At 38.0% G+C, this 26,404-nt stretch overlaps 1 protein-coding gene across 5 annotated transcripts; it reads left to right on the top strand.

Moving 5' to 3' along the window:
• Window positions 1–248: 248 nt before the first annotated feature.
• Window positions 249–3,646, top strand: LOC104453403 (LEAF RUST 10 DISEASE-RESISTANCE LOCUS RECEPTOR-LIKE PROTEIN KINASE-like 2.5). 5 transcript variants are annotated; one of them, XM_018876828.2, is made up of 4 exons: window positions 249–491; window positions 588–1,153; window positions 2,009–2,068; window positions 2,226–3,646. In XM_018876828.2, the coding sequence occupies exons 2-4, from the start codon at window positions 775–777 to the stop codon at window positions 2,639–2,641; spliced, it is 855 nt and encodes a 284-aa protein (XP_018732373.2). In that variant the 5' UTR covers window positions 249–491; window positions 588–774; the 3' UTR covers window positions 2,642–3,646. The 5 variants fall into 5 exon arrangements, with proteins under 5 accessions (XP_018732373.2, XP_018732372.2, XP_018732369.2 ...); XM_018876827.2 differs by having other exon boundaries at window positions 249–1,153; window positions 2,226–2,367; window positions 3,228–3,646; XM_018876824.2 differs by having other exon boundaries at window positions 249–1,153.
• The last annotated feature ends 22,758 nt before the right edge of the window (window positions 3,647–26,404 follow it).

Below are 26,404 nucleotides of genomic sequence, written 5' to 3'. Positions count from 1 at the left end.
GATATTGACTAAGAGAAAATAAATTATTGGGAATTGGTTAAGATAATCATGAAATCAGAACCGGTATTCTTGAGTGGTTGAGATGATTATCAAGAGTTGAATATGACGAGCAAAAGACACGGTTAGGTAAGAATTTTTTAATAAACTAGATGAATGTCTCGTAAACTTCGAAGAAAATAAGCAGGATCGAACATGACATATAGGACAAATAAAAACGTCTAGGATTAAGACAAATTATGGTGACGGGACATTTCGATGACCAACGACTCCCAGCTCTTTACAATGATATTATGCATCCCTTCATTGAGCCTCCATCGCATTCCTCATGAGCTCAATTTTTCATTGCATCATATCAAACAGCGGAGAGACGATTAATTCTCTCGGATCCACATTTCTCTACCTTGTTTTACTTCTCATATTTCATGTTCAACTACTAGGGACCAGCTGGGATGCAATGATGAATCACTTGTGTGCTGCTTCATCCTGCGGCGGTATCCACAACATAAGCTATTCATTTCGATTGAAAATAACCGCACTGTTATGTATATGTATGCCGGCCGTTATTATGTGAAGTCAATCAATTACAGGCACCATGTAGAAGAGCATGAGTACTATGGTTTCTACGGTGATATCACGTTGGTTGACAATGAGTTGCAAAAGGATAATTGCTCATCCCTCCCTTGTTACTCATTAGCAATCTCCAACTTCAGCCAACTTGATTCCTACGATCCATACTATCGTTCTGGTCTTCTCTCAGTAGCGTCGGTGACCTTCATGAAGTGCTCAAAGAGGGTTGCTTCTGATTCGCATGTGGATACCAAACCGTGTACCAAGGGAGCATACTCTGTCGACACGCCTCCTAATTTCTCCCAAATGAAGGTGTACTCTTACGTTGTACATGAGTTTGATCTCCTAGCACGGGACATCAAGGATTCCTGCACAATAACCATGATAGCATTCGCACCAGGTTATATCCGAGAGCAGGAAGGTGAGTGGTATAGTCGTGTGAGCTCACCATACAAGGACCTCCACAACATGATGACCGACGGATTCAAACTCTCTTATGAGGTAGTCAATCTGCGAGGAAGAACATTTCGATTATGCTTCTTAGGTTTCAGCTACCAAGGGGCTGAGTGCAGTTTTTATTACTCCCGTAAGCAACTTTCCCTGAAGCTTTTCTTTCGTTCTTGCTTCTTCTTTCTCCTCCTCCTTTGCGGAAATGCTAGCTCTATTAAGAGATCTTGCTGAAATTTAGTAACCGAGTGTGGTAAGTTTCAGCTGGATATTGTTAGATTTCGAATCTACGTGTTTAAATACCCAATTGAGAAAATTGCTATACCACTTTAGAGTCCGACTATTTTATAGAAAATAAATTATTTAGAAAACTTCTTCCTAAAACTGACATAAGCGATTTTTTTTTAGGAAAAATGTTTTCCGAGTCATTCAATATCTGCAAAATAAACAGAACCTTATTTAGTAAGGTTTCTTAGTTTATCTTTTTTATTTTACAAAGCATGGAGCTTTGTGGATTTGACACTATCCTTTTACTTGTTTGGGAAAAATGATTGATTTGATAGTAGCTTGTGTTTCTTTCAGGGCTGTTACAATTTAGCAGGTGAATAAATTGCACACATTGGATGATGTTTGTAAATTAGAACTACGTGAGTGTGACTCGTAAAGTAATGAACTATTTGGTGCATATAGAGGAACAAAAGCGAATAAGTGAGGAAAAAAAAATGAAGAGAATAAAGTTGGATCTGAGAGCTATCTAGGAGAGTGAAACTTGCTCACTCTTCTTTAGACTTTCCCCTTGCAACTTTCACCGAACAAAAGTGTCTTTGCACTTTGCAGTGATTGTATGAATTTATCTTTGACTTGGGTTATTTCTTAACGTGAACTATTTTTATTTTTAACTGCTAAAATGACAGATCGAGTTCTTAATTGATTGGTCGTTGGTTCTAATTAATCATTTTCAGTCATCTCGAATGAATTCTCTGACTTTCTACAGAAAATTTAAAGGTAGATGAGGTTACGCTACGTGCAGTTTTGGGTCTTGCCTTCGTCTTGGGTAAGACTAGTCCTTCTCTCCTCACAACTATCAAGATCTCAAGCATTACTCGAACAAACCCCCGCCCCCCACACAAAAAAGAAGAAGAAAAAAAGCCTTTGTATATGTAAAAAAATAATTATTACATTATGCTGATCTATAAACAAATTTCTCGCAGGCAACTTCCTCGGAGCAAAATTTATACTCGAAGCTCCATGTGTGTTGATCTTTTTAATCTTTAAGTGGAGGAAAAGGCACCTAGCATTGGATGAAAATATCGAAGAATTCTTACAAACTCATAACAACTTTTTGCCTATAAGGTACTCTTACTTTGATATTAAGAAAATCACAAGGAATTTCAAACACAAGTTAGGTGAAGGAGAATACGGGTCTTTGTATAAAGGAATACTTAGAAGTAGCAATGAAGTTGCTGTTAAGATTTTGAACAAATCAAAATCTAATGGCCAAGATTTTATAAGTGAAGTGGCTACAATTGGAAGGATCTATCATGTTAATGTAGTGCAACTTGTTGGTTTTTGCTTTACAACTCTAAGCAAGCTCTCATGTACAATTTTATGTCGAATGGTTCTTTAGATAAGCACATTTTCCCTAAAGGCGACGACTATTCTCTTGATTATAAGAAAATATATGAGATCTCTATTGGTGTGGCTAGGAGGATAGAATATCTTCTACATAGATGATGTGATATGCAAATTCTGCACTCTGATATCAAGCCTCACAATATTCTTCTGGATCAAAATTTCACTCCGAAAATTTCTGACTTCGGGCTTGCAAAACTTTATCCCGTGGATCAAAATATAGTGTCATTAACCGCTACAAAAGGAACCTTAGAATATATGGCTCCCAAGCTATTCTACAAGGATATGGTGGTGTCTCTTACAAAGCTGGTGTTTATAGTTTTGGGATGTTGCTGATGGAAATGGCCAGTAGGAGGAGAAATGTAAATGCAAATGCTGATCGTTCAAGCCAAATTTTTTTCATTCTTCCATGTATGAATGAAATGCAAAATAAATGTATTTCTATCATAGGCATCATTGTGCATCCTTTGTAAACTCTGTGTTTTGTGGAAGAATTGCCTAATGGCTGTCTATTTAAATTTCTTGGTTAGTGAGTGCTCTTGATATTTACATTTCTCCTGACCTTCTCTCTCCTCCTCAAGTCCTGCATTCGTTCCCGCGCGTCGGCTCTTGCGAGGCACGTCCCTGGTGCCCGCGCTCGCCCGGTCCGTGCTACTCGGTGATTCTCTCTACTAATGCAATGACTGAGCTGAGGCGGAGAGGACTTTTAGGGACATGGGTCATGAAAAGTGACTTGCTTTCTAGGGGCTCCATGGACTGTGGAGTTTGAAGCGATTGATACTTGCGTTCATTTGCTTGAAGATGGTTCTTTTCTTCTTCTTTTTTTCCCGAAGGATTATTTTTCAGCGGCAGTTCTTTGGGCTTGTGCAATTCCGTAGAATGCATCAATTTGTGGTCCAGATTTCCAGTGTATAATTAAAAGCGGATGTCTGATTTTTATGTGTATTTTGGGTGTGCATTCATTAACATATTTGCAAAGGGTGGTGCTGATTTGGTTTCAGCTTGTAAGGTGCATAAGAAAATGCTCGAGAGGAATGTAGTTGACTTCGACGATGACAGGGTGTAATCAGTTAGCTTGTCTATAGAAAGCTGTTGATTTGTTTTTGGATATGCTGGTGAGAGTGCCTTTGCCAGATAGGTATATACCCACAGCTGTTTTGGGGGCATGTTCGGAGTTTGTTACTAGAGCTTGGGTTGCGTTCCTAGCCGAGAAAGGTGTCTGATCGGATGTAAGATCATAATGTGAGGTCTTGGACAGCGATAATCACAGGATATGCGCAAGCTGGAGACTGAGGCTATCAAACTCTTATGGGAAATTAAAAAAGGTCCAGTTACGCCAAACCATTTCAGATTTTCTGGTGTTCCCAAGGCATGTGTGAGTATTTGTGATGTAGGTATGCGGATACAAACATCCTCGCTGGCTATAAAATTGGGCTTTGCCTCTTATTAGCCCACATGGAAGAAGCTTAGAGAGCTTTTGATGCACTATTTGAAAAGAATTTGATTTCTTATGATACCCTCGTGGATGCCTATGCCAAAAGTTTGGAGTCTGATGAAGCCTTTGAACTACTACATGACACTGAGGAGAGAGGAATTGGAATGACGGCTTTTAGATTTGCCAGCCATTGGAGTGGAGCTGCTGGTATTGGCGCTATTGGTAGAAAGAGCACATCCGTGCGAGGATGGTAAAATGAGGGCTCTATGCAAATCAGTGCATTTCTAATGCTTTAATCACTACGTATTCAAGGTGTGGAAACCTAGAAGCTGCTTTTCGAGTTTTCACTGAGACAGGAGAGAAAAATATTATCAAGTTGCTTTCCAAGTTTACAGTGGGACGAGAGAATTTTATTATAACTTGGACTTCGTGATCACTGGTTTCCCAAAGCATGGATTCACAATAGAGCTCTGGACACATTCCATAATATGCTTGAGGCCGGTGTAAGGCCAAAAAGGATCACCTCTGTTGCTGTATTATCCTCTTGTAGCCATGTGGGTTTGATATCTGATGGATGGAAACAGTTTAAGTCAATGTACACAGAAGACAGAATCGTGCCCAGAATTGAACACCACGCATGCATGTTGACTTATTGGGCAAATCTGGATCCCTTGTCAAAGCCCTCCAGTTTATAACTTCAATATGTTTCAGGGCTGATACACCAATCTATGGTTCATTTCTTGAAGCTTGCCTAGTTCACGGTAATGTTGCACTCGCAAAAACAAGCCGGAGCAGTGATATTTTGGCAGGAACCAGATGACTCTGCTGCTTATATTTTGCTATCAGACATGCATGCCTTAGCAGGTCTATGGGAAGATGCAGCAGTTATCAGAAAGAAAATAAAACTGAAAAATCTTACAAAAGAAGCCGGTTGTAGCTGGATTCAAGTGGAAAATACAGTTCACAAGGTCTGCGTGGGCGGCACACTTCGCACCCAAAGGCACAGTAGATCTATCATGAACTGGACCAATTGGCTAGTCGAATAAAAACTTTGAATTATGTTCAGACTACCGAATTTGTTCTTCATGATGCGGAGGAGGCACAATAGAAAAATATTTTCTCCAGCATGGTGAAAAAAATCTCCGCTGTTTTTGGCCTTATAAGCACCTTAATCTGTCAGGCTAATTGAGAATCTTCACATTTGAGGAGATTATCATGATGTATCAAGTATATTTCCAAATTCATGGATAGAACATGCTTATGCAATCTAAGTAGCACCGACATTAACACGCGATATGTGACACAACATGACACGATACGTTGACATGTTATTTTAAAAAAAAATAGATAATTCCGATACATTAGGACACATTGCATATTAAATATATATTTTTATATATACATCATAAATATATATTTTATAATTATTTTAATCAAATTAATTTGATTCAAATTCATAAATAAATAAATAAATAAATAATAAAAGAGTCTAGAATGAACTTACACTAAAATATTAATCCATCATTTGTTAATATCATTTATTATTTCAATTTGACAAATTCAACTCAATTCCAATAATCCATAAAACTAGAAAAAGAACAAGCAATCCACATTCTAGATTTGCGTGTCACAGTGTGTCGGAAGATAAGAGGAAAAAATAAAGTTGGGAGTGAATTGTGTGTAATGGGAAGTGAAAGCTGGAAGAAAATTAGGTTTTTCTTCTTTTCCACTTTATTTATTTTTATTTTTTTACATATTTACATTTTGATCCCTCATTTGTTGAAATTTTTTAATATTGATCCTATGTATATCGGAATCACGTGTCGAAATTCCAAACTCACATGTCAAAATTCAGTCTTCATGATTATATATTTTAATAATAATAATAATAATAATAATAATAATAATAATAATAATAATAATAATAATAATAATTTTTTTCTTTTTCTTTGATGATTTTTTTGAAATATTTAATAATTGTCATTAGTAACGCAAATATTCCTAAAGCTAATATGTGATGCAATTTAGTGAAATTATTTTTTGTTTAGGGTTAAAAATTAATTTCTAATTTTATGTGTGATTAAATCCTAAGTAAAAAGATAAAATTTAGATGTCAACAATAAGAAAACCCTATGAACTGTTCTAAACGGATAAAAGAACAGCTATAATGAAATATGTCTAATCTTCCAAAAAGAATCTCCTCAAAGCTACTTACGAATACGTTTTTTTTTTTTTTTTTTTTTTTTTTTTTTTTTCTGGTCAAGGTTCCATATTGACTTAAGCCTCATCATTTTCACTTATAATTTGCCTCATTTCGGTTTTGTTGGGAGTTGGGCACAAGTTGCTCCGATCATAAAATCTGGCACTCAGATTAATACAAACTCTCAGTGATAATCACAACCATATTTGCATCAGTAAGGTTAAAAGTGGTCTAACTTCACTGTTTGTTTAAGTGTGATGTGCATGTATAATAAGTGTGGTGTGAATGCCATAACTGCCGTGCACATGCCACAAGTGTGTTGTGCACGCACGTCGTGCCAGCATCATGCACATGATATGCATATTTCAATACCAACATAAAAAAACTTAAATTTCAATTAAAAAAGCATCACAACCCCAATTGACATCAGTACTAATAAGTCATAACTTGACCCAACAAAAAAAATAAATCAAAAAAGAGATGAAATAAACGAATTCTCAAGTGCGTTCAAAAGTTTTTGTAAGCCGAAGAAGAAGAGGGTTCTCGTGACAAAGGAGAATTCCCAGTTGCCCTTCACATGATGGGTTCCCAAGTCATCGTCCTTTGATTTGCAATGGACTATGAGAGTGGTTCCAATAGGCAAATCATTTTCAATCTTCACACATGTCTTCATCTAAACAATTCTGATAGGGCTAGTCGTGAATAAGGAGCAAAGTAGGAGCATAGCTAATCTCTTCATCATTGGGGCACAAGTTGCTCTGATTATAAGATCTGGCTCTCAGATTCACACATACTCTCGGTGATAATCACAACCATATTTGCATATGTAACTATGGTCTAATTTCACCATTTGCTTAAGTGTGCCATGCATGTATATAAGTGTGGTGCGAATGCCACTATAGTGCACAGGTCATAAGTGTTGTTGACACCTAATTTTGAAAAAAATAAAATTGCATTTTGAACAAATAAAAAGAAAAAAAAATGAAAATGGGAGAAATTGATTTGATTGAATTATGCAAGGAAATATGGAATTCTGATGGATGTCCGTATTTTGTTAAATGCAGCCACAATTTTGAAATCAAGTGAAAAATGGGCAATAATTGAGCTGATTGCCAAATCATATAAATTTGATTTAATGTGACAAAAAATGGTAATTCGGGAAATGCCATGTAAGAAGATCATTTCGAATCACTATAAAAAGAGAGGCTCATTTTTCATGACAATTGGGGGGGGGGAAGGGTTCAAAAGAAATTGAGAAAAAATTCATACAAAAAAATTCGTGAGTGAGTTCTAAATAAAAAAGAAAAGAGAGAAGAAGGAAACCTCCTCCTCACGTCCGTTGAAGAAACCAAAAGCAGTCAATCCTTCTAACAGGCTGCAGAAGGAAAAGAAAGAAGTGCAGCAGAGAGAAAAGACAAAGAGAAGCAACGTGAGTGACGTGAGACGGGTGAAAAAAAGAAAGAAAAGGGATTGCATCGTCATCTTCCTCGCGAGGACTCTCCGTTTGTGCCAGCCCGAGCCGCGCCAGCCCTTCGCCTACTGGAAGCCGTCGCAGCACCGCGCCTCCGCCCCCGCCGGCCATCACCTCTCCTCCTGCTCCGCCCCGCTAGTCTATTGCAATCGCGACCCACCTCTGCCCTGACGCCCCGCAGGTTTGCTCCAACGCCTAGTAGATCCGCCTCCTCTGGCGAAGCCGCTGCTGTTGCCGAGTCGCTTCACTAGCCCGACGAAGCAGCCCTCGTGCCGATCCGCGACGATCCCGCCACTACTCCTGATCCCGCAACCATTGCAACCTGCGGCCACCTATTGCTGCCCCTTTGTCCATCACCGGCGAGTTCCGAACGCCGCCTGACGACCGAAGCCCACTGCGCCCGCACCAGCCACCGCGCCCTACACCTTCACCGATCATCCCCGTGTAGCGTCGCTCCCTCGCCGTTCACCCCCACTTAGCCGACACCACTGCACTAGCATTTCTATCCGCTCATCGCTGCTGCTGTGCCTTTGAGTGCCCAACGCTAGTGCCCGACGCCCGCACCAGCAGCCCGTGCGATCTCGCCACACCTCGATTCGCCGTCCTCCGCTCGTCGCCAATCCTTGCGCCAGCCCGCGACTCGCCCGCCGCTTGAGATCCCGTTGCCGACGCCCGCATCTCCTTGCCGTCACACCTTAGCCCGTGTCGAAAGCTCGACGCCCGCCGGTCGCGCGCCGAACCTCTACAATGCCGTCACCGCCCTTGCCCTCAACACCGACGACCACACGTTGCTGCTTTGCTTGAAAAAAAGAGGAAAAGAATCAATTTAGGTAGTTTTTCCTTTTATTTATTTATCTTAATTATTTTTTTTTGTTATTTTACTTTTTTTAGTATAATTAGTCCTTGATATCTCGATTGGAAATTCCAACATATTACTTGATTCGCAACCACGCCTGGGTTTTTTTTATTTCATCTATAAGGCTTTAGATGAAATAATTAATCAAGTAATAATAAAATTGATATTTTGATCTTTAAGGTTTAAGATCAATTTATCGATTTTATCGAAATATTACCCTTTGATTTGAACGATGTGTGATATTTTTGGATGATCTATTTTGTCTTGATTGCTTTATTCATCTTGAAGTATGTCTGAGCTAGAATATTGCATGTTTTAGGGTTATTTGCATATTTAGGTTAAGCATTCTATTTATCATGAATTTTCAAAAAAAAAAAATCAATTAATTTAGGTTGCTAGTTTTTTTTTTTTTTTTTTTTTTTTTTTTTTAACTTGGATTGCATGTTTAATTATTTGGCAATTGTTAATTTTGAAATTAAAAAAAAAAAGAAAACAAAAGGAAATACATTCATTTAGGATGCTAGTTTTATTGTTATTTAAATTGCATGTTAAATTTTAATTTTGGAAAAAAGGAAAAACACAACAAAAAATCATCATGCATTTGTCATGTAGAGTTAGGGCATATTTTGTACGTCATTGCATATTAGGGTTAAATTGCACTTAGTTTAAATTTAGATAATATTTTCTTAATTTATTATAAGTTTAGGTAGTTTCTTAAATAGATTGCATTTTAGGATTATTTGGGTTAAGATAATATTTTAGTTTAAATTAGGATTTAGCTCATCCTAATTCCTAATACAAATTGAATAGAATCTTAATCTAATTAGATAATTTTCACATTTTATTTAATTCCGAATTACATGAAAAAATACAAAAAATGTCTTAGAATAAATTAGTTCTATTCCCTAGGATAGATTGCATTTTTAGGAAAAATAAAAAATGTCATTGCATGTCATTAAAATAGATTCATGAAATGCACGTCATTTAGAGATTGTTGTTAGGTCCATTTAATTAGAAATTGCATGACATTAGAACTAGGTCATTTAGTTATATTGTATTGCATATTGCATGATTTTTATTAATCAAGTGAAAATACAAATAAAAAAGGAATTGCGTGTTAATTAGAAATCATATCTAGGGTTGTTAATGTTGATTTTGAATTAACATTGTAGATACTTTCGTTGCTACAAGGTAAGTTCCAGCATTTTTTTTTCATTGCTTTCTTGGGTGTTAAATTGGTGGTTTTATGCACCCGCATGATCACCTCACATGTTAAGAAATAGATTTAAAATCAATCCGAACTGCCTACAAAAACATTTTTGAAAATTAAAAAAGAAGTGGTACCGAAAGGGCATTAGAGAAATCTAGTGTAACCAAGTCCCCGTACCCATAGTCTTTGATTCGTAGGAGTAAAGTAAAACTCTTGTTACTTTACTTGGGTTTCTAATTGACCCACCAAAAAATAGATTAGTGGCAACTCCTGATTAAAAAATCAATTGCATATTAAGAAGTTGAACCTAAGTCGCGAATTGGTATGAGCTTGGGAGAGCCCGAGTTAAGTCTAGGCTTAACAATCCATTAGTTAAATCCTAGGTGGTTCACACCCCGAAAAATTGGTCGCGACAGCTTGGCGACTCCACTAAGGAATCTTGAGTAGAAACTCTTAGTGGACTTAGGCCAATTTGTCTTTCCTTTTGAAAAAATATTTTTGTTTGGTAGCGAGGATCCTAGGTACGTCCCTAACATTTAATGTGTTAAATGTTCTTGCAGGACAGAAGGTATAAGAGGAAATGTTTGCTAACCTTTCTTTTGCAGGGAGGTGTAGGAATGTATGGTTTACTTTCATATATGAAGTGCTGCTTGATATAAACTATTGTGCATGCTTTGCATTTTGCACTACACTTTTGCACACACAACTTGCCGCCGGCCTAGGCGGCACTAGGACACTTAGGATGGTATTGAGTTGGATACGACTTCAACTGTGAGGCCGCATAGTAGAGGTTGCCCAACTCAATCCTGAAAGTTTTTTTTAGTGTCAAGAATGTTTACCTCTGCCCGTGAGGCTGCGTTGCATTGGGGTATCATTCTTGACTGAGCCGGAGTTAGGAGGACTTGACTTAGCATGTGAGGCTGCAACTAAGTCATCTCACACTTTTAACTCCATTTTGCTAAGCCATCTAAATAGAAATCGAGCCTCACACTTCATGTGTGTGTCTATGTGATTGTCATCTATTCTCGGTAAAAGTAAGTTGTCCAAATTTTCACTTCACGATTTACTTACTTCATCGCAATTTTCGTCGGTCCCTGACAAGGTTTCGCATTAGTCTTGTTTTATTCCTTAGGGAAAAATGGCGTACTGTTCACTTTTGAGGTTTAAAATGATGCCATATGGTCTCGGAAAATGGATCAAGGCATTCAAAATCCCATTGAAGCCCCTCAGAGGTCCCATTCTGCTGGATCAAGACATCATGGAAGAGGTGAAGAAAATCCTAGAGGACAAAGACAGGAAAGGCGGAACTTGTCACTTGACCAAGGGCGAGGGAGGCAAAACCCATTACCCCCAAGCATTCATGAGATATTCCCCGGTCCTCCAAGAATAATGCAGGATGAAGTGGAAGTGATAGACACTCTGGGGCAGCCTAGTGGGAAGTTTGATTACTTGGTGAAGTATTCAGCCTCTCAAAGCTTTTTTATTGATCCTCGCGAGATAGTCCCAGATGGATGGGGTGACATGGAGGGACCAACACCCCTGGAGACGGAGAACCCTGATGATGTGCTAGAAGGGATTATGAACTTGTTCGACGACCTCATCATAGGAGCTGTTGATGAAAGACCCCCTGAAGAGATGGGCCTTGGCCCACAAGAGTAACTTTTGTACTGTTTTTGCATATTCTCCTGCGTGGGAATTTCTATTATTTTCTGAGAGATGTTTTCAGTGATTGTTGCATTTTTTCTATCAAATAAATGTAATCGATTGATGAATTTCAATGAAATTACAAGTTTTATTTTGAGGGCATGATAAGGTACACCAAACCAGCCCGGTGATGATATCCAACCGATAAAAGAAAAGAAAAATCCAAGGAGAATTTTGAGGCTTGGGCTTCATTCTCGTGTCAAAATGTTTCAAAAAAATGCTTTTCCAAATACTTTTCAAAAAAGAAATTTTCAAAAAAAAATTCAAAAAATAAAACTTGATTTATTCTATTTGTCTTTTTGACCTATCTACTTTTTGTTTTAGAGACGGTCTTATAGCATGTAAAGGTGTAAAAATGGTTCAATCCAATTCCGGATCCTAGGGGCAAGTTCGCTTCTAATTACAGTGGCCCGTACGTGGTAAAGAAGATACTTCCTGAACGTGTCTTGATTCTGGCGGAAATGGATGGTCGTGAGTTTTCTAATCCTATTAACTCTAATGCTATCAAGAAGTATTATCCATAATAAAATTTTCCATGTCATGTTTCAAATTGCAAGCATTTCTATGGTGAATAAATTGCCTCAATGAGTTGAATTGTTCAAATTGGTTGCAATTCTTGCATGTTTTCCCTGATGAATTGCGTGAGATAAATTGAATGTGTCAAGTGGGATACTTTGGGATGACGAAAGGCAAGCCTTGTTCCATACACTGTTTCATACACTTACCCCCAGTGAGTCGGGTGAACAATTCCATGCCCGCAAGGAAGAGGGCTATCTCGCAAAGGGTACGTCAACCAAGGTGATGAGAGGCATTCTTTTCTCTATCCCAAACACTACATGTGATCATTGCTCAACCCCTTTGAGCCCCATACACTTATGGAGATTCTTTTAAAATTACCCCTGTCAAGGATCATCCCATACTGGGGCAAATTTAAAATGAATGGTAGGAATCTTTTTGCTCACACTTGCATCAATCTTTGAGCATCGCTTTTGCAATGCAACTTACGCGGTAATTTAAGTGCCTTCGGATGATGAAGAGTAGTTCTTTCTTTATTCTACACACTTTTGACTATTGCATAGCCCACTTGAGCCTATAAATTCATTTCATGTCAAACCCAGTTGGTGATCATCCCCCACACTAGGACAAGATGAAAGACAATCATTCAAGTAGCATGGTCTAAAATGCTCATAAAAGCAAAATGTGTAAGTCCAAAGAGAAGAAGTGCAAAATAGAGGCATGAAAAAGCAATGTGCTTGGTAAAAGCAAGGCCAATGCCCAAAAAGAAAAATCAAACACTTGAGTCGTATCCCCAACAAGGTGATACCCAAAAAAAAAAAAAAACTCTCAAATGTTGTTGCAATCAATGGAGTTGTGATAAAAAAATCTTCGACACTAGAGAAGGAAAGTGGTGGAAATGTCAAGATGATCACCAACTTTAACCTCCCTAAACATTTTTTTGAGCCTAATAATCCTTTCATTTCTCAACCCATGAGCCAAGCCTACGTTACTTCCCTTGCAAAAGTCTCTTTAGATTATGGCACTTGAATTAACCTAGGGGTTCACATGTTTTAAGCATCGCTCGAAGGAGTGCGAATAAGATTATTTCTTTCTCATTTTGCAGGGTTCTTGACTTGTAAACCTAGAGATGATTGCAGAATATTACTCATTCTTTCAAAAGCCTCGACTCAAAGAGTCCCTTTTGTTAAGATGTTGACCAGGCCCACATTACGGTCCCTGTTAAAGATCTCTCAGATTGGTAAGGTCGTACCACTTGCAAGATTGCACAAAACCTTGTTTGGCATGACGACAGTGAGATATAGTGATTGCCAAAATCCGCGTCAAAGGTCAGGATGAAACAACCCTTTTAATAAGGATGAGAGAAGTCATTTCATACCAAAAGATCACTCATTTGACACATTCATGACACTCATGTATTCAGATTGGAATATTCTTTTGGGATATTTCCCAATGGAAATTAGGCGATGCAAGATTGATAGAAATCATCACGCATGAATCTCATTTGAATTAATGCATGTTTGTGAATGCATATTGCTTTTCCTACAATTGTGTTTTGCAAGAAATGCATTCCCAAGGAACAGTGATGTCACCAGAGAATTATATCTCTATCCATATCTTAAATATTTGTCATTGTACAAGTATTCCCTTTCAAGCATCGGCACTCGATGGAGTTTCCCCCAAAGAATTTTCCCAAATTCATCAACCGACCGTAAAATGGTACGGGTCCTGGAAAATAGATCCCCGTTTAGGCGACCGTAAAATGGTACGGGTCCTAGACAACCTTAGTTCAGGCGACCGAAGAATAGTACGAGTCTTGAAATTTTTTTTTTTTTTTCGTTTAGGCAACCGTAGAATGGTATGGGCCTTGGGAAAGCAATCACTTTGTGAAGTCATGTTACTATTCTGGGCGATCGTAGAATGGTACGGGTCTTGGACATGTAACACCAATCTATCTTGAGTTACTCTACCATCCCCGAAGGTAAGTAATTCCAAGTAAGTTCCTTTATCATTTGCGTTAACATTTCCATGCATCATATAAATTACATTAAAAAAAGGAATTCGTTTTCCAACAAAAAGTCATTTAGTGCATGTGCATAATTAAAATTAGGTTCAATTTGTCTTTGAAAGCAACATTTACGAGCTCACCTTCAAAGTGGGGCAGCTGTTGACACCTAATTTTGGAAAAATAAAATTGCATTTTGAACAAATAAAAAGAAAAAAAATGAAAATGGGAGAAATTGATTTGATTGAATTATGCAAGGAAATATGGAATTCTGATGGATGTTCGGATTTTGTTAAATACAGCAACAATTTTGAAATCAAGTGAAAAATGGGCAATAATTGAGCTGATTGCCAAATCATATAAATTTGATTTAATGTGACAAGAAATGGTAATTTGGGAAATGCCATGTAAGGAGACCATTTCGAATCACTATAAAAGAGAGGCTCATTTTTCATGACAAAAGGGAGGGGGGGCGAGTTCAAAAGAAATTGAGAAAAAATTCGTACAAAAAAATTTGTGACTGAGTTCTAAATAAAAAAAGAAAAGAGAGAAGAAGGAAACCTCCCCCTCACGTTCGTTGAAGAAACCAAAAGCAGTCAATCCTTTTGACAAGCTGCAGAAGGAAAAGAAAGAAGTTCAGCAGAGAGAAAAGACAGAGAGAAGCAACGTGAGTGACGTGAGAGAGGTGAAAAAAAGAAAGAAAAGGGATTGCATCGTCGTCTTCCTCGCGAGGACTCTTCCTCTACGCCAGCACGAGCCGTGCCAGCCCTTCGCCTACCGGAAGCCGTCGCAGCACCGCGCCTCCGCCCTCGCTGGCCATCACCTCTCCTCCTGCTCTACCCCGCTGGTCTGTTGCAGTCGCAGCCCACCTCTATCTCGACGCCCCGCAGGTCTACTCCAACGCCTAGTAGATCTGCCTCTTCCCGTGAAGCCGCTGCCGTTGCCGAGTCGCTTCACCAGCCCGATGAAGCAGCCTCTGTGCCGATCTGCGACGATCCCGCCACTGCTCCTGATCCCACAACCACTGCAACCTGCGGCCACCTGTTGCTGCCCCTCCATCCATCACCGGCGAGTTCCGAACGCCGCCTGACAACCGAAGCCCACTACGCCTGCACCAGCCACCGCGCCCTACACCTTCGCCGATTGTCCCCATGTAGCGTCACTCCCTCGCCGTTCACCCCCACTCAGCCGACACCACTGCACTAGCATTTCTATCCGCTCATCGCTGCTACTATGCCTCTAAGTGCTCGACGCTAGTGCCCGATGCCTGCACCAGCAGCCTGCGCAGTCTCTGCCGCACCTCGATTCGCCGTCCTCCGCTTGGTCGCCAATCCCCGCGACAGCTCGTGACTCGCCCGCCGCTTGAGATCCCACGCCGACGCCTACATCTCCTTGCCGTCGCACCTCAGCCCGTGCTGAAAGCTCAATGCCGTCGCCGTCCAGCAGTCCGCAACGTCCCTACGCCTGCTGGTCCCTGCGCCGAACTTCTGCAACACCGTCACCGCCCTTGCCCTCAACGCGACGACCACATGTTGCTGCTTTGCTTGAAAAAAAGAGGGAAAAGAATCAATTTAGGTAGTTTTTCCTTTTATTTATTTATCTTATTTTATTTTTATTTTTGTTATTTTACTTTTTTTGTTCTTTTTTTAGTATAATTAGTCCTTGATATATGATTGGAAATTTCAACATATTACCTGATTCGCAACTGCTCCTGGGTTTTTTATTTCATCTATAAGGCTTTAGATGAAATAATTAATCAAGTGTGAATAAAATTGATATTTTGATCTTTAAGGTTTAAGATCAATTTATCGATTTTATCAGCAAAATATTACCCTTTGATTTGAATGATGTGTGATATTTTTGGATGATCTATTTTGTCTTGATTGCTTTATTCATCTTGAAGTATGTTTGAGCTAGAATATTGCATGTTTTAGGGTTATTTGCATATTTAGGTTAAGCATTCTATTTATCATGAATTTTCAAAAAATCAAAAAAATCAAAAATCAATCAATTAATTTAGGTTGGTAGTTTTTTTTTTTTTTTTTTTTTAACTTGGATTGCATGTTTAATTATTTGGCAATTGTTAATTTCGAAATTAAAAAAAAAAAGGAAATACATTCATTTAGGATGCTAGTTTTATTGTTATTTAAATTGCATGTTAAATTTTAATTTTGGAAAAAGGAAAAACACAACAAAAAATCATCATGCATTTGTCATGTAGAGTTATGGCATATTTTGTACGTCATTGCATATTAGGGTTAAATTGCACTTAGTTTAAATTTAGATAATATTTTCTTAATTTATTATAAGTTTAGTTATTTTCTTAAATAGATTGCATTTTAGGATTATTTGAGTTAAGATAATATTTTAGTTTAAATTAGGATTTAGCTCAACCTAATTCGTAATATAAATTGAATAGAATCTTAATCTAATTAGATAATTTTCACATTTTATTTAATTCCGAATTACATGAAAAAATACAAAAAATGTCTTAGAATAAATTAGTTCTATTCCCTAGGATAGATTGCATTTTTAGGAAAAATAAAAAAATGTCATTGCATGTCATTAAAAATAGATTCATGAAATGCACGTTATTTAGAGATTGTTGTTAGGTCCATTTAATTAGAAATTGCATGACATTAGAACTAGGTCATTTAGTTATATTGCATTGCATATTGCATGATTTTCATTAATCAAGTGAAAATACAAATAAAAAGGAATTGTGTGTTAATTAGAAATCATATCTAGGGTTGTTGATGTTGATTTTGAATTAACATTGTAGATGCTTTCGTTGCTACAAGGTAAGTTCCCGCATTTTTTTTTAATATTTTCATTGCTTTCTTGGGTGTTAAATTGGTGGTTTGTGCACTCGCATAATCACCTCACATGTTAGAAAATAGATTTAAAATCAATCCGAACTGCTTGCAAAAGCATTTTTGAAAATTAAAAAAGAAGTGGTAACGAAAGTGTATTAAAGAAATCTAGTGTAACCAAGTCCCTGTACCCATAGTCTTTGATTCGTAGGAGTAAAGTGAAACTCCCGTTACTTTACTTGGGTTTCTAATCGACCCACCAAAAAATAGATTAGTGGCGACTCCTGATTAAAAAAATCAATTGCATGTTAAGAAGTTGAACCTAAGTCGCGAATTGGTATGGGCTTGGGAGAGCCCAAGTTAAGTTTAGGCTTAACAATCCATTAACCAAAATCCTAGGTGGTTCACACCCCGAAAAATTGGTCGTGACAAGTGTGATGTGCATGCATTGTGCTAGCATGGTGCATGTGATGTGTATATTCTAACACCAACATAAAAACTTAAATTTTAATTAAAAAAGCATCACAACTCCAATTGACATAAGTACTAATAAGTCATAACTCGACCCATCAAAAAATAAAAAATGAGACGAAATGAAAGAATTGTCAAGCACCTGCATTCGAAAGTTTGTGTAAGTGTAGAAGAAGAGGGTTCTTGCGATGAAGTTGGGTACCAAGGAGAATTCCCAGCTGCCCTTCACATGATGAGTTCCCAAGTCGCGGTCCTTCCATTGGCAATGGACGATGAGAGTGGTTCCAATAGTCCAATTATTTTTTATCTTCATGTGCATCTTCATCTAAACGCTTCCAATGTGGCTACTTGCGAATAAGGGGTTTTCCCCCCTAACTATGAATGAGCATTCCATGATAATAGGCATTGAACTATTTACTGACCCTAAGATCTTCCCAGTACACTAAGTGCGTCCCGATGCCTGCTTTGCATGTATATGGTGAACTACTCAAATCATCCAGGCTAGAAAAAGTCGTAGAAGAAGACGGTTCCCGTGATGAATTTGGGTACGAAGGAGAATTCCCAGCTACCCTTCACATGATGGGCTCTCAAGTCATCATCCTTCAATTTGCAATAGACCATGAGAGTGGTTCCATTAGGCAAATCATTTTTTATCTTCACATGCGTCTTCATCTAAACACTTCTGATGTGGCTACTCATGAATAAGGAGCAAGGAAGTAGGAGCGTAGCTAATGTCTTCGTCACTGGGGGCACAAGTTGCTCCGATTATAACATCTATCACTCATATTAACATAGACTCTCAGTGATGATCACAATTATATTTGTGTTTGTAAAATTAAAAGTGGTCTAACTTCACCATTTGCTCAAGCGTGTTGTGCATGTATAATAAGTGTGGTATGCATGCCCTAACTATCGTGCACATGACATAAGTGTGATGTGCACGCACTGTGCTAGCATCGTGCACGTAATGTGCATATTCCAACACCAACATAAAAAAATTTAAATTTTGATTAGAAAAGTATCACAACCCCAATTGACATAAACACTAATAAGTCATGACAAAATGAACAAATTCTCAAGCACTTGCATTAGAAAGTTTTTGTAAGCTGCAGAAGAAGAGGGTTCTCACGATGAAGTTGGGTACGAAGGGGAATTCCTAGCTAGCCTTCACATGATGGGTTCCCAAGTCGTTGTCATTCGATTTGCAATGGACGATGAGAATAGTTCCAATAGGCAAATCATTTTCGATCTTCACATGTGTCCTCCTCTAAGCGCTTCAGATGTGGCTACTCGCAAATAAGGAGCAGAGGAGTAGGAGCGCACCTAATGTCTTCATCATTGGGGCACAAATTGTTCTGATTATAAGATCTAGCACTCAGATTAACATGGACTTTCAATGATAATCACAACCATATTTGCGTTTGTAATGCCAAAAAGTGGTATAACTTCACCATTTGCTTAAGTGTGCCGACGATGGCTTCAGGTTCAATGCGGCGAATGATGTAATCCTTCAAGGCAGGATGCTCCTTGATTGTTCCCTCCAATTAGGTGACCCACCCGACATCTCTTGGTTGGCAATTGCATAGGATGTCAATGACATTTTTCACCTCCTTCAAGTTTTGATTTGGTTCCTCTTGACAATGTTGCAAAAGTCAAAACAAAACAACCCCGGCTTTAAAGGAGGACGGATTTCTTGGAGTACACTATATTGAAGAGCAACCCTTAAAGGGTAGTAAAATGTAGACCCTGTCAAACCTAAGGGTGGAATTGGGTTGTTGTGACTACTTGCAAGACGTGCTTTAGGGAAGCGAATCCAAGAGGCTTGCCACAAGATTTGGTTTGGAGTGATATTTTCAAAGAATTCAAACTGATCACAAATTGTCCAAGCAGGGAGGAATTTTGTCAAGTTCTCAAATTTGGTAATAGGATTTGCATCTTTGTCGATGTTGGTAATAAACATATTCCCTTCATACTTTTTTATGTGAGAAATAAACATATTCCCTTCATACTTTTTTATGTGAGAAATAAACATATTCCCTCCATACTTCTTTGTGTGAGAAATAACTCAAACTTGGAGAACACCTATGGGGCCTCTAAAACTCATAGCCTTGTTCTCTTTTAAATGATTGGGAGAAATGAACATTTCGGCAAGAATCATGTTAGTGAATCCCTTAAGGTGAAGGACTCCATTGATAACATGGGAAAGATTAGGATCCATCGTTTTCTGGGTGAATGGTAAAGGACAAATCCGAAAAATGCTAAAAGGAAGCATCTCGAGGATCGAGGCTTGCGAGAAAGTTACGAAATCTTTGCTCAATGAAAGACAAAGTGAGACTTTTGAATACCTACTAAGAAGTGCTCTAATTTCGTGACATGGAACTTCTTAAAATTGACTCGAGCGCCACAGGATCTACACCCAAAGGAGGATCGACAACACCGGGCTAAGGAACATTGCCAGCAATGATTTCCAAGTCCTCCTCTAAAGTTGGAATCAATTTGTGACGACCAAACACAAATGTTGAAGTTTCGGGATTTTAAAAGTGGGCTAAAGCCTCTACCACAGCCACTTGAGGCTTTCGACGTAGGAGAGAAATAAGGTAACCAATTTTCTTTTCCACGAACGTCTTGCCTACAATTTTGGTCGAATGAAATTTAATCGAGATTTTGTACCGGATAAAATGCAGGAGCTGTGATAATATTGACCCTGAAAATGGCAATTTTGGTCGGGATTTGGGTTAAGACGAGGGGTTTGATTCGATTCAGCTGAAATTACATCGAATTATTTGATACGAAAAAAAGCAACCAAAAAATTATAGAATCGCCTTTATTCAAAATGGGGAACGATACGGATTTTAGATTCTAATAATGACCGATTGTGTGATGACAAAGGTCATTCTCTATAGTGGTCCAAGGAAAGAGACTAAGGTGCAACATTAGTCGACCAAAAGTTCGGTCTCTAACAATGTGGTTATATCGTTTAGAAAAATTAGCTAATGACAAATGTCTTCCTTATCAATAACATTTTATATCTCAATATTTTCATGGGTAATAAAAATATTGTTCATTTGTTCAATTTTATAAGTGATACTAAGCATTATATTTTGGAAAATATTTTCCAAATCTTGAGTTTTCCGTGAAATAAAAACATCCTAATGCTCTATTTGTTTCACGGAAAATATTTCTCTAATTTTTTGGCATTTGGTTTGTTAGAAAAATGAGTCAACAGAAAATGTTTTCTGCAATTTCCTATCACGATCTAAATTTTCGGATACACCACCTAAAATTAGGCTAATGGACTACTAAGCCTAAACTTAGCTTGGGCTCTTTCAAGCCCATATCAATTCGCGACTTAGGTTCAAATTTTTAACATACAAATGATTTTCAATCAGGAGTCGCCACTAATTTATTTTTGGTAGGTTGATTAGACACCTAAGTAAAGTAACGGGAGATTTACTTTACTTCTACGAACTAGAGATTTATGAGTTCGGGGACTTGATTACGCTAGCTTTCACTAACGCCCTTTCGGTACCTTTCTCTTTTATTTTTGGAAAAATGTTTGGCAAGCAGCTTGAATGGATTTTAATTCATTTCCCTAACATGTAAGGTGATCATACGAGTGCACAAACCACCAATTTAACACTTAGATAAAGCAGTGAATAAATTGCAGGACTTACCTCAACGAAAGCATCTGCGTTGTTAGATCAGAATTTATATCAGCAATCCTAGATATGATTTCTAATTAACACGCAATCACTCAATTTTTGTTTTCACTTTTTTAATGAGAATCATGCTTTATGAAATGCATGCTACTAATCTAACATGAGATGATATGGCATGGCAATATGATCTAAACTACATGACATGAATAAGCATGCAATCTATCCTAAAGCATGAAATGAATTTATTCTAAATTTTTTAGTATTTTCCATGAAATTCGAAATTAAAGAAATGCAACAATTAAATATGCAATCTAAATTAATCAAATGACCTAATTTTAATGACGAGCAATTTCTAACTAAATGAACCTAGCAACAATCACTAGATGACGAAAATTTCATAAACCTAATCCTATATGACGTGCGCATGATTTTTTTTTGTATTTTTTTTTTATGAAAATTCCTAATTAAAATCACTAAAGATAAAAATCTAACTAAAGTGAAAAATAGAGTTAAATGCTATCTATTCTAAATTCCTTCTAAACATGCATTTAAAAATAATAATAACTAACCTATCATGCAATCAATTCTAATCTACATGGGATGCAAATGCAATCTTTTTTTGTATTTTCAGGATAAATAGAACAATTAAAAGATAAACATCAAACCATCCACGGCCATCAAAAATGCTATCCACCATTTGAATTGAAATTCAAACTTAACTATTTCGCTAATAAAATTGATAAATTGATCTTAAGCCTTAAAAATGAAGATATCAATTTTACTCCCGCGTGAATAATTATTTCATCTAAAGCCTTATAGATAGAATAAAAATTCGTGCTGTTGCGAATTGGATTCTACATCATGGAATTTCAATCATGCATTGGAAAAAAATTCAAACAAAGAGATAAGATATCAAAAACTAAAATAAGATAAAATAAATCTACTAAATAAACCTACCTAATAAAATAAATCAACCTAGTAAAATAAACCGACCTGATAAAATAAAATAGATCTCTACCTAAATTTGAATTTTTTCCAAAATTCGAACGGTGAGGTGGATCAACGATGGAGGCACAGCGCGGCACGACTCAAGGTCAGTGGCTGTGGTGGTTCACAAATGATTTGCGAGATCATGTAGGGACTCGTGGCTCGGGACTAGAACAGCTTCGTCGTCAATGGTGCGTGATGATGGGTCCTGTGACAATAACTTTCAAAATTTGAGCGTCGGACACTGGATCGCGATTGGTGATCAGAAGTGATTTGCGGTGTTCGATGGCTCTGCGGCTGCTCACATCTTGGTGATCAACTTGGGACCGCTTTAGAAACCTCCCGAAGCGGTGGGCCAAAGAAGATGTTCGTGCAGGGACTACTCCAGCTTAGTCCTCAATTTTTATGAAACACAGTCAAATCCCTCTCAAAGTTGACCACCCCTTTTTTACTGAGAATATCTATGCCCCAAATTTTCTCCTATCTCCTCATGCGTGGACTTTGTGAATGGGTGCAGTAGAGAAGTGAAAGCACGAGTCTCTCTCCGGGTTTATCTCGTGGACGTCTCTGTTGGGTACTCCGAGAAGACCGGGTAATCGTCTAAGAAATTTCGCCTGCAACAGCAATCAATCACCGCGGAAGTTGCTGGACAAACGTTGACTTAAGAAAACGTTGCGATGGAGAGACCAAGGCAGCAACTTGGTAAGGCTCCGAGATCGGCGTCGATTGGAACTTGAACACGTGACCAGAGGATGGAATTCTCGACTGAGATTATTGACGTCCCTCGAGAAACCCTGCAGCTGCTTGATGAGGCACGACTAAGGCTAGTCGTGGCGGGAATCTTGCTGAAAACCTGCCAAGGACACCTTGGAGCTGGCTCGCTGGATGTTCACCTGGAGGTTGCTTGACTATCTTTGGGAAACTCGTACGACTGGTGGAACTCCAATGCTGGCTCGAAGGCTTGTTTAATGTGGTAGAGATTTGCTAAAGATTGCGCCGAGATGCTGCGAGGAAGCTTCAACGAGCCATTGCAGAGAGAAAGCCAGCCTCCTTCCCCTCACGTTCCCTCTCCTTCACGTATATTTTCTATATTGTGGCCATATATTCAATGTGTGGCCTCCCTGAAACCCTACACGAACAACCTATTTATAGGCCAAGATTAGTGTTTTAAATTTTTCCAAATCCGTATCCACAAAAATTTCTTTTGCCGAACGCAATATTTACTTTTCCATTTGCATTATCCGAAAAATCTATCATTTCCGGAAAAATTTCAAATTCCTATTTTTCATGAAATAATTTTTATCATTAATTTTTTGGCCAATTTGCTCGCCGTGAGCTTAGTCCGGCCTGTCAAGTTAAAGTTCAAGACCACTAATTCGAACCCACCCATCACCGGTCCAATAAATAAATGCAAAAAATGCAAATTAAATGCACCTAAATCTATATGTTATGCAATTAATATTTTTGCAAGGATAAAATTAACCCTTAATTTTTTAATACAATAAATGACTAAACAGGTCGCCAAAATTTAGGTGTCAACATTTCCTATTTGAAAAATCAAAAAACATTTTCCAAGATAATACTTGGTAACAACGGTTAGACCTAAAACTCCACAGTTAAGCACGGAAACTCCGACGTTGATTCTCAACATTTGGGATTGGCCATTGGCCACAAGCAAGAGATGAACTCTCCCAAGGCGGATGAGTCTCAAGCTTGTCCCCCACCTGTGGTTGGCAAACGGCAAAGGAGAAGAAAAATAGCGAATAATTGAAATTTTGATTTTTCAAAAGAAAAAAATCAATAAGAACAAATGTTCTAACCAAGAACCCAAGCCCAAGTGCCAAGGGCCCACACACGAACTTTGTGAACCCAAGTTTGAGTGCCAGGGATCAAAGCTTGAGCATTTGTATTTTCAGGTTTTAGTCAAATACCAAAAAAATATTATCATTTTTTTTTTGGAAAATAAATTTTAAGAAAATATTTTAAAGAAAATATTACATTCTTCACAAAAGGAACGGAGCTTGGTAGAAAAGGGGAAAACCAAATAAAAACAAATAAAAAAAAAACATTGAAAGGGATACCTAAGTAGCACCACACCGATACACGATACGCGACACGACACATTGTCACGTAATTTATTAAAAAAATAGAGAATTTCAACACATTGAGATACATTATATATTAAATATATATTTTTATATGTACATAAATTTCAATGATTATTTGAATCAAATTAATTTGATTCAAATTCACAAATAAATAAATAATAATAAAAAGCCTAGAATGAATTTACACTAAAAATATTAATTCATAATTTATTTGTATTATTCATTGTTTCATTTTGATAATTCAACTCCATTCCAGTAATCTATAAAAGTTGGAGAATAAAAACCAAGCAATTCACATTCTAGACTCGTGTGTCAGATGTGTCAAAAGAGAAGAGAAGAGAAACTTGAGTGGTAAATTGTGTGTCATGGGAAGTGAGAGTCACAAGAGAAGGAAGACTAGGTTTTCTTCTTTCCCAATTTATTATTTTTATTATTATTATTTTAATTTTCATATAGTTTGACCCTCATTTATTGAAATTTTTTAAATTGATCTCACGTGTCGGAAACTTGTATGTCAAAATTCATAATCAAGTGTCGGAGAGTATCAAGAAAATTGATCAAATATTAAATTTTTCGACACGTGTTGATCAAGTGTTAGAAAATGTCGAACATGTGTTGGAGTGTTCGATACAACATGAAGGTCCTCAAAAAGTGCTGGTGCTTCCTAGCATGCAATGCCTGCTGGTGATGATGCTTCTTAAATTATCTCATTCAGCTGCGGGCATCAAATCTCTGTTTTAGATTTTTCCCCAAAAACACCTTTGTTACCTTGAACCGAGATTGCAATTCCAAAAATGTGAATATCATGTCCCTAAATGTATCTGGATGTGGTTCCTACTGTCAACATACCAAGTTGAAGACCAAAACTGGATCTAGCAAAATTTCAGCAGTATGCGTCGTGGAAAATGGCCACTTTTGCCTTTGGAATTGTCCTGGAGCATGCAGTTTTCAGGATACTAGATATTGGTAACTAGTTTTACAAAGTTCAATTATTTTGTGGATATCTTGATCTCAGCGAGTCCAAACATACCGTTCCCACGAAGCTATATTAGTTAATACATGACTATACGTTTCGCTTTACTATTTAATTCGACTGCCAGCATAAAAACCTAAACATCATAAATTGGTTTAGCTACCACATTGACGGACATAGAGAAAATCAAAGTTGCGCGTCTTTCACTTTGATCTAAGGACAAGATAGAAGTGATCATCTCCAGAAATTCAATCATCCTCTCTACTAAACAGGTCCCAAATTTGCACAATGACAAAAAGCTCAATCCCTAAATGTAATGAGAATTTGTTTTGTTCACCCAATTGATGAGACACAAGATAGTGTCTTGCATTCTTCCAAACAAGCATCGTAGTCCTCACTATTGTCCCCTCTGCATGAGTTTTCCTACAACCCACCAGATACTGATATTGATAAGGGACTCACGATACCACCTTCACTCAGAGATCCGCAGATGGAGAGCCCTGACCTGATGCGAAATTAGCGCGGTCCTTCTGATCGGGACCTGCCAAAAAACTCATCCACTACGAGAAGAACAACAAAGTCAATCAGCATTTTCGCACGGATTTCTCAGTAGCTTCAAGTGGTTTTTAAAGTACACGGAAACAAATAAAGCATAAGAAGGGCCATCCTGGTGCAAGCTAGAAAGTCACAAAGTGAAGGCTTTCAAGGACTCCCCCCAATGAATCTCGGTTTAATAGAATGCAAAATGGAAAAATCTCTTCCGAAAGCTAACTTGGGAATGTCTCAATTCTGTACAAGGCAGTGGTGTCTGTACGTACTAGGAGATGTACTAATTGATACATAGATTAATATCGTAATACTAGCTTTTATCAGATCTGATGCGCCATTAGTTGAATGCCCTGACGGCAAACGAACAAAACCACATGTCTGTGCAAGTATGCAGACAAGTAATATGCCCAGCCAAACCTTTGCAGGAAAGATTTACCAATCAAAACTCCAAACCAAGTAAGAGCGATGACACACGATATCATTCTCAACAGTGTCAAATATCATGAATACCTTCAGGGTTTGAATCCAAGTGGCGTAAGCTTCGAGTCGCTAAAGACGAATATTGAACAGGTCCCCCGAAGTTTGCAGCTTGGTCGCCACCTGCAATGAGGTTCGGGACTTGCGAAATCTGCATATGTGCAGCATCTGGTGCGGCATCTATTCCCATTTCTGGTCCTTCCGATGAAGACTGAGCAAGACTACTGCCAAGCACGAGATTTGGCTCAGACCCGTCTTCTGATCCGACAAAGCTGACGGGATTGGGGGGTAGGCTTTTAGATTCAGCTCTGCTTATCATCATTT

This window comes from Eucalyptus grandis, chromosome 7 (genome assembly GCF_016545825.1).
Source record: "Eucalyptus grandis isolate ANBG69807.140 chromosome 7, ASM1654582v1, whole genome shotgun sequence".
NCBI lineage: Eukaryota > Viridiplantae > Streptophyta > Magnoliopsida > Myrtales > Myrtaceae > Eucalyptus > Eucalyptus grandis.
The sequence above is the reverse complement of the archived record's forward strand: the minus strand, read 5'-3'. Positions and strand labels throughout refer to the sequence as shown.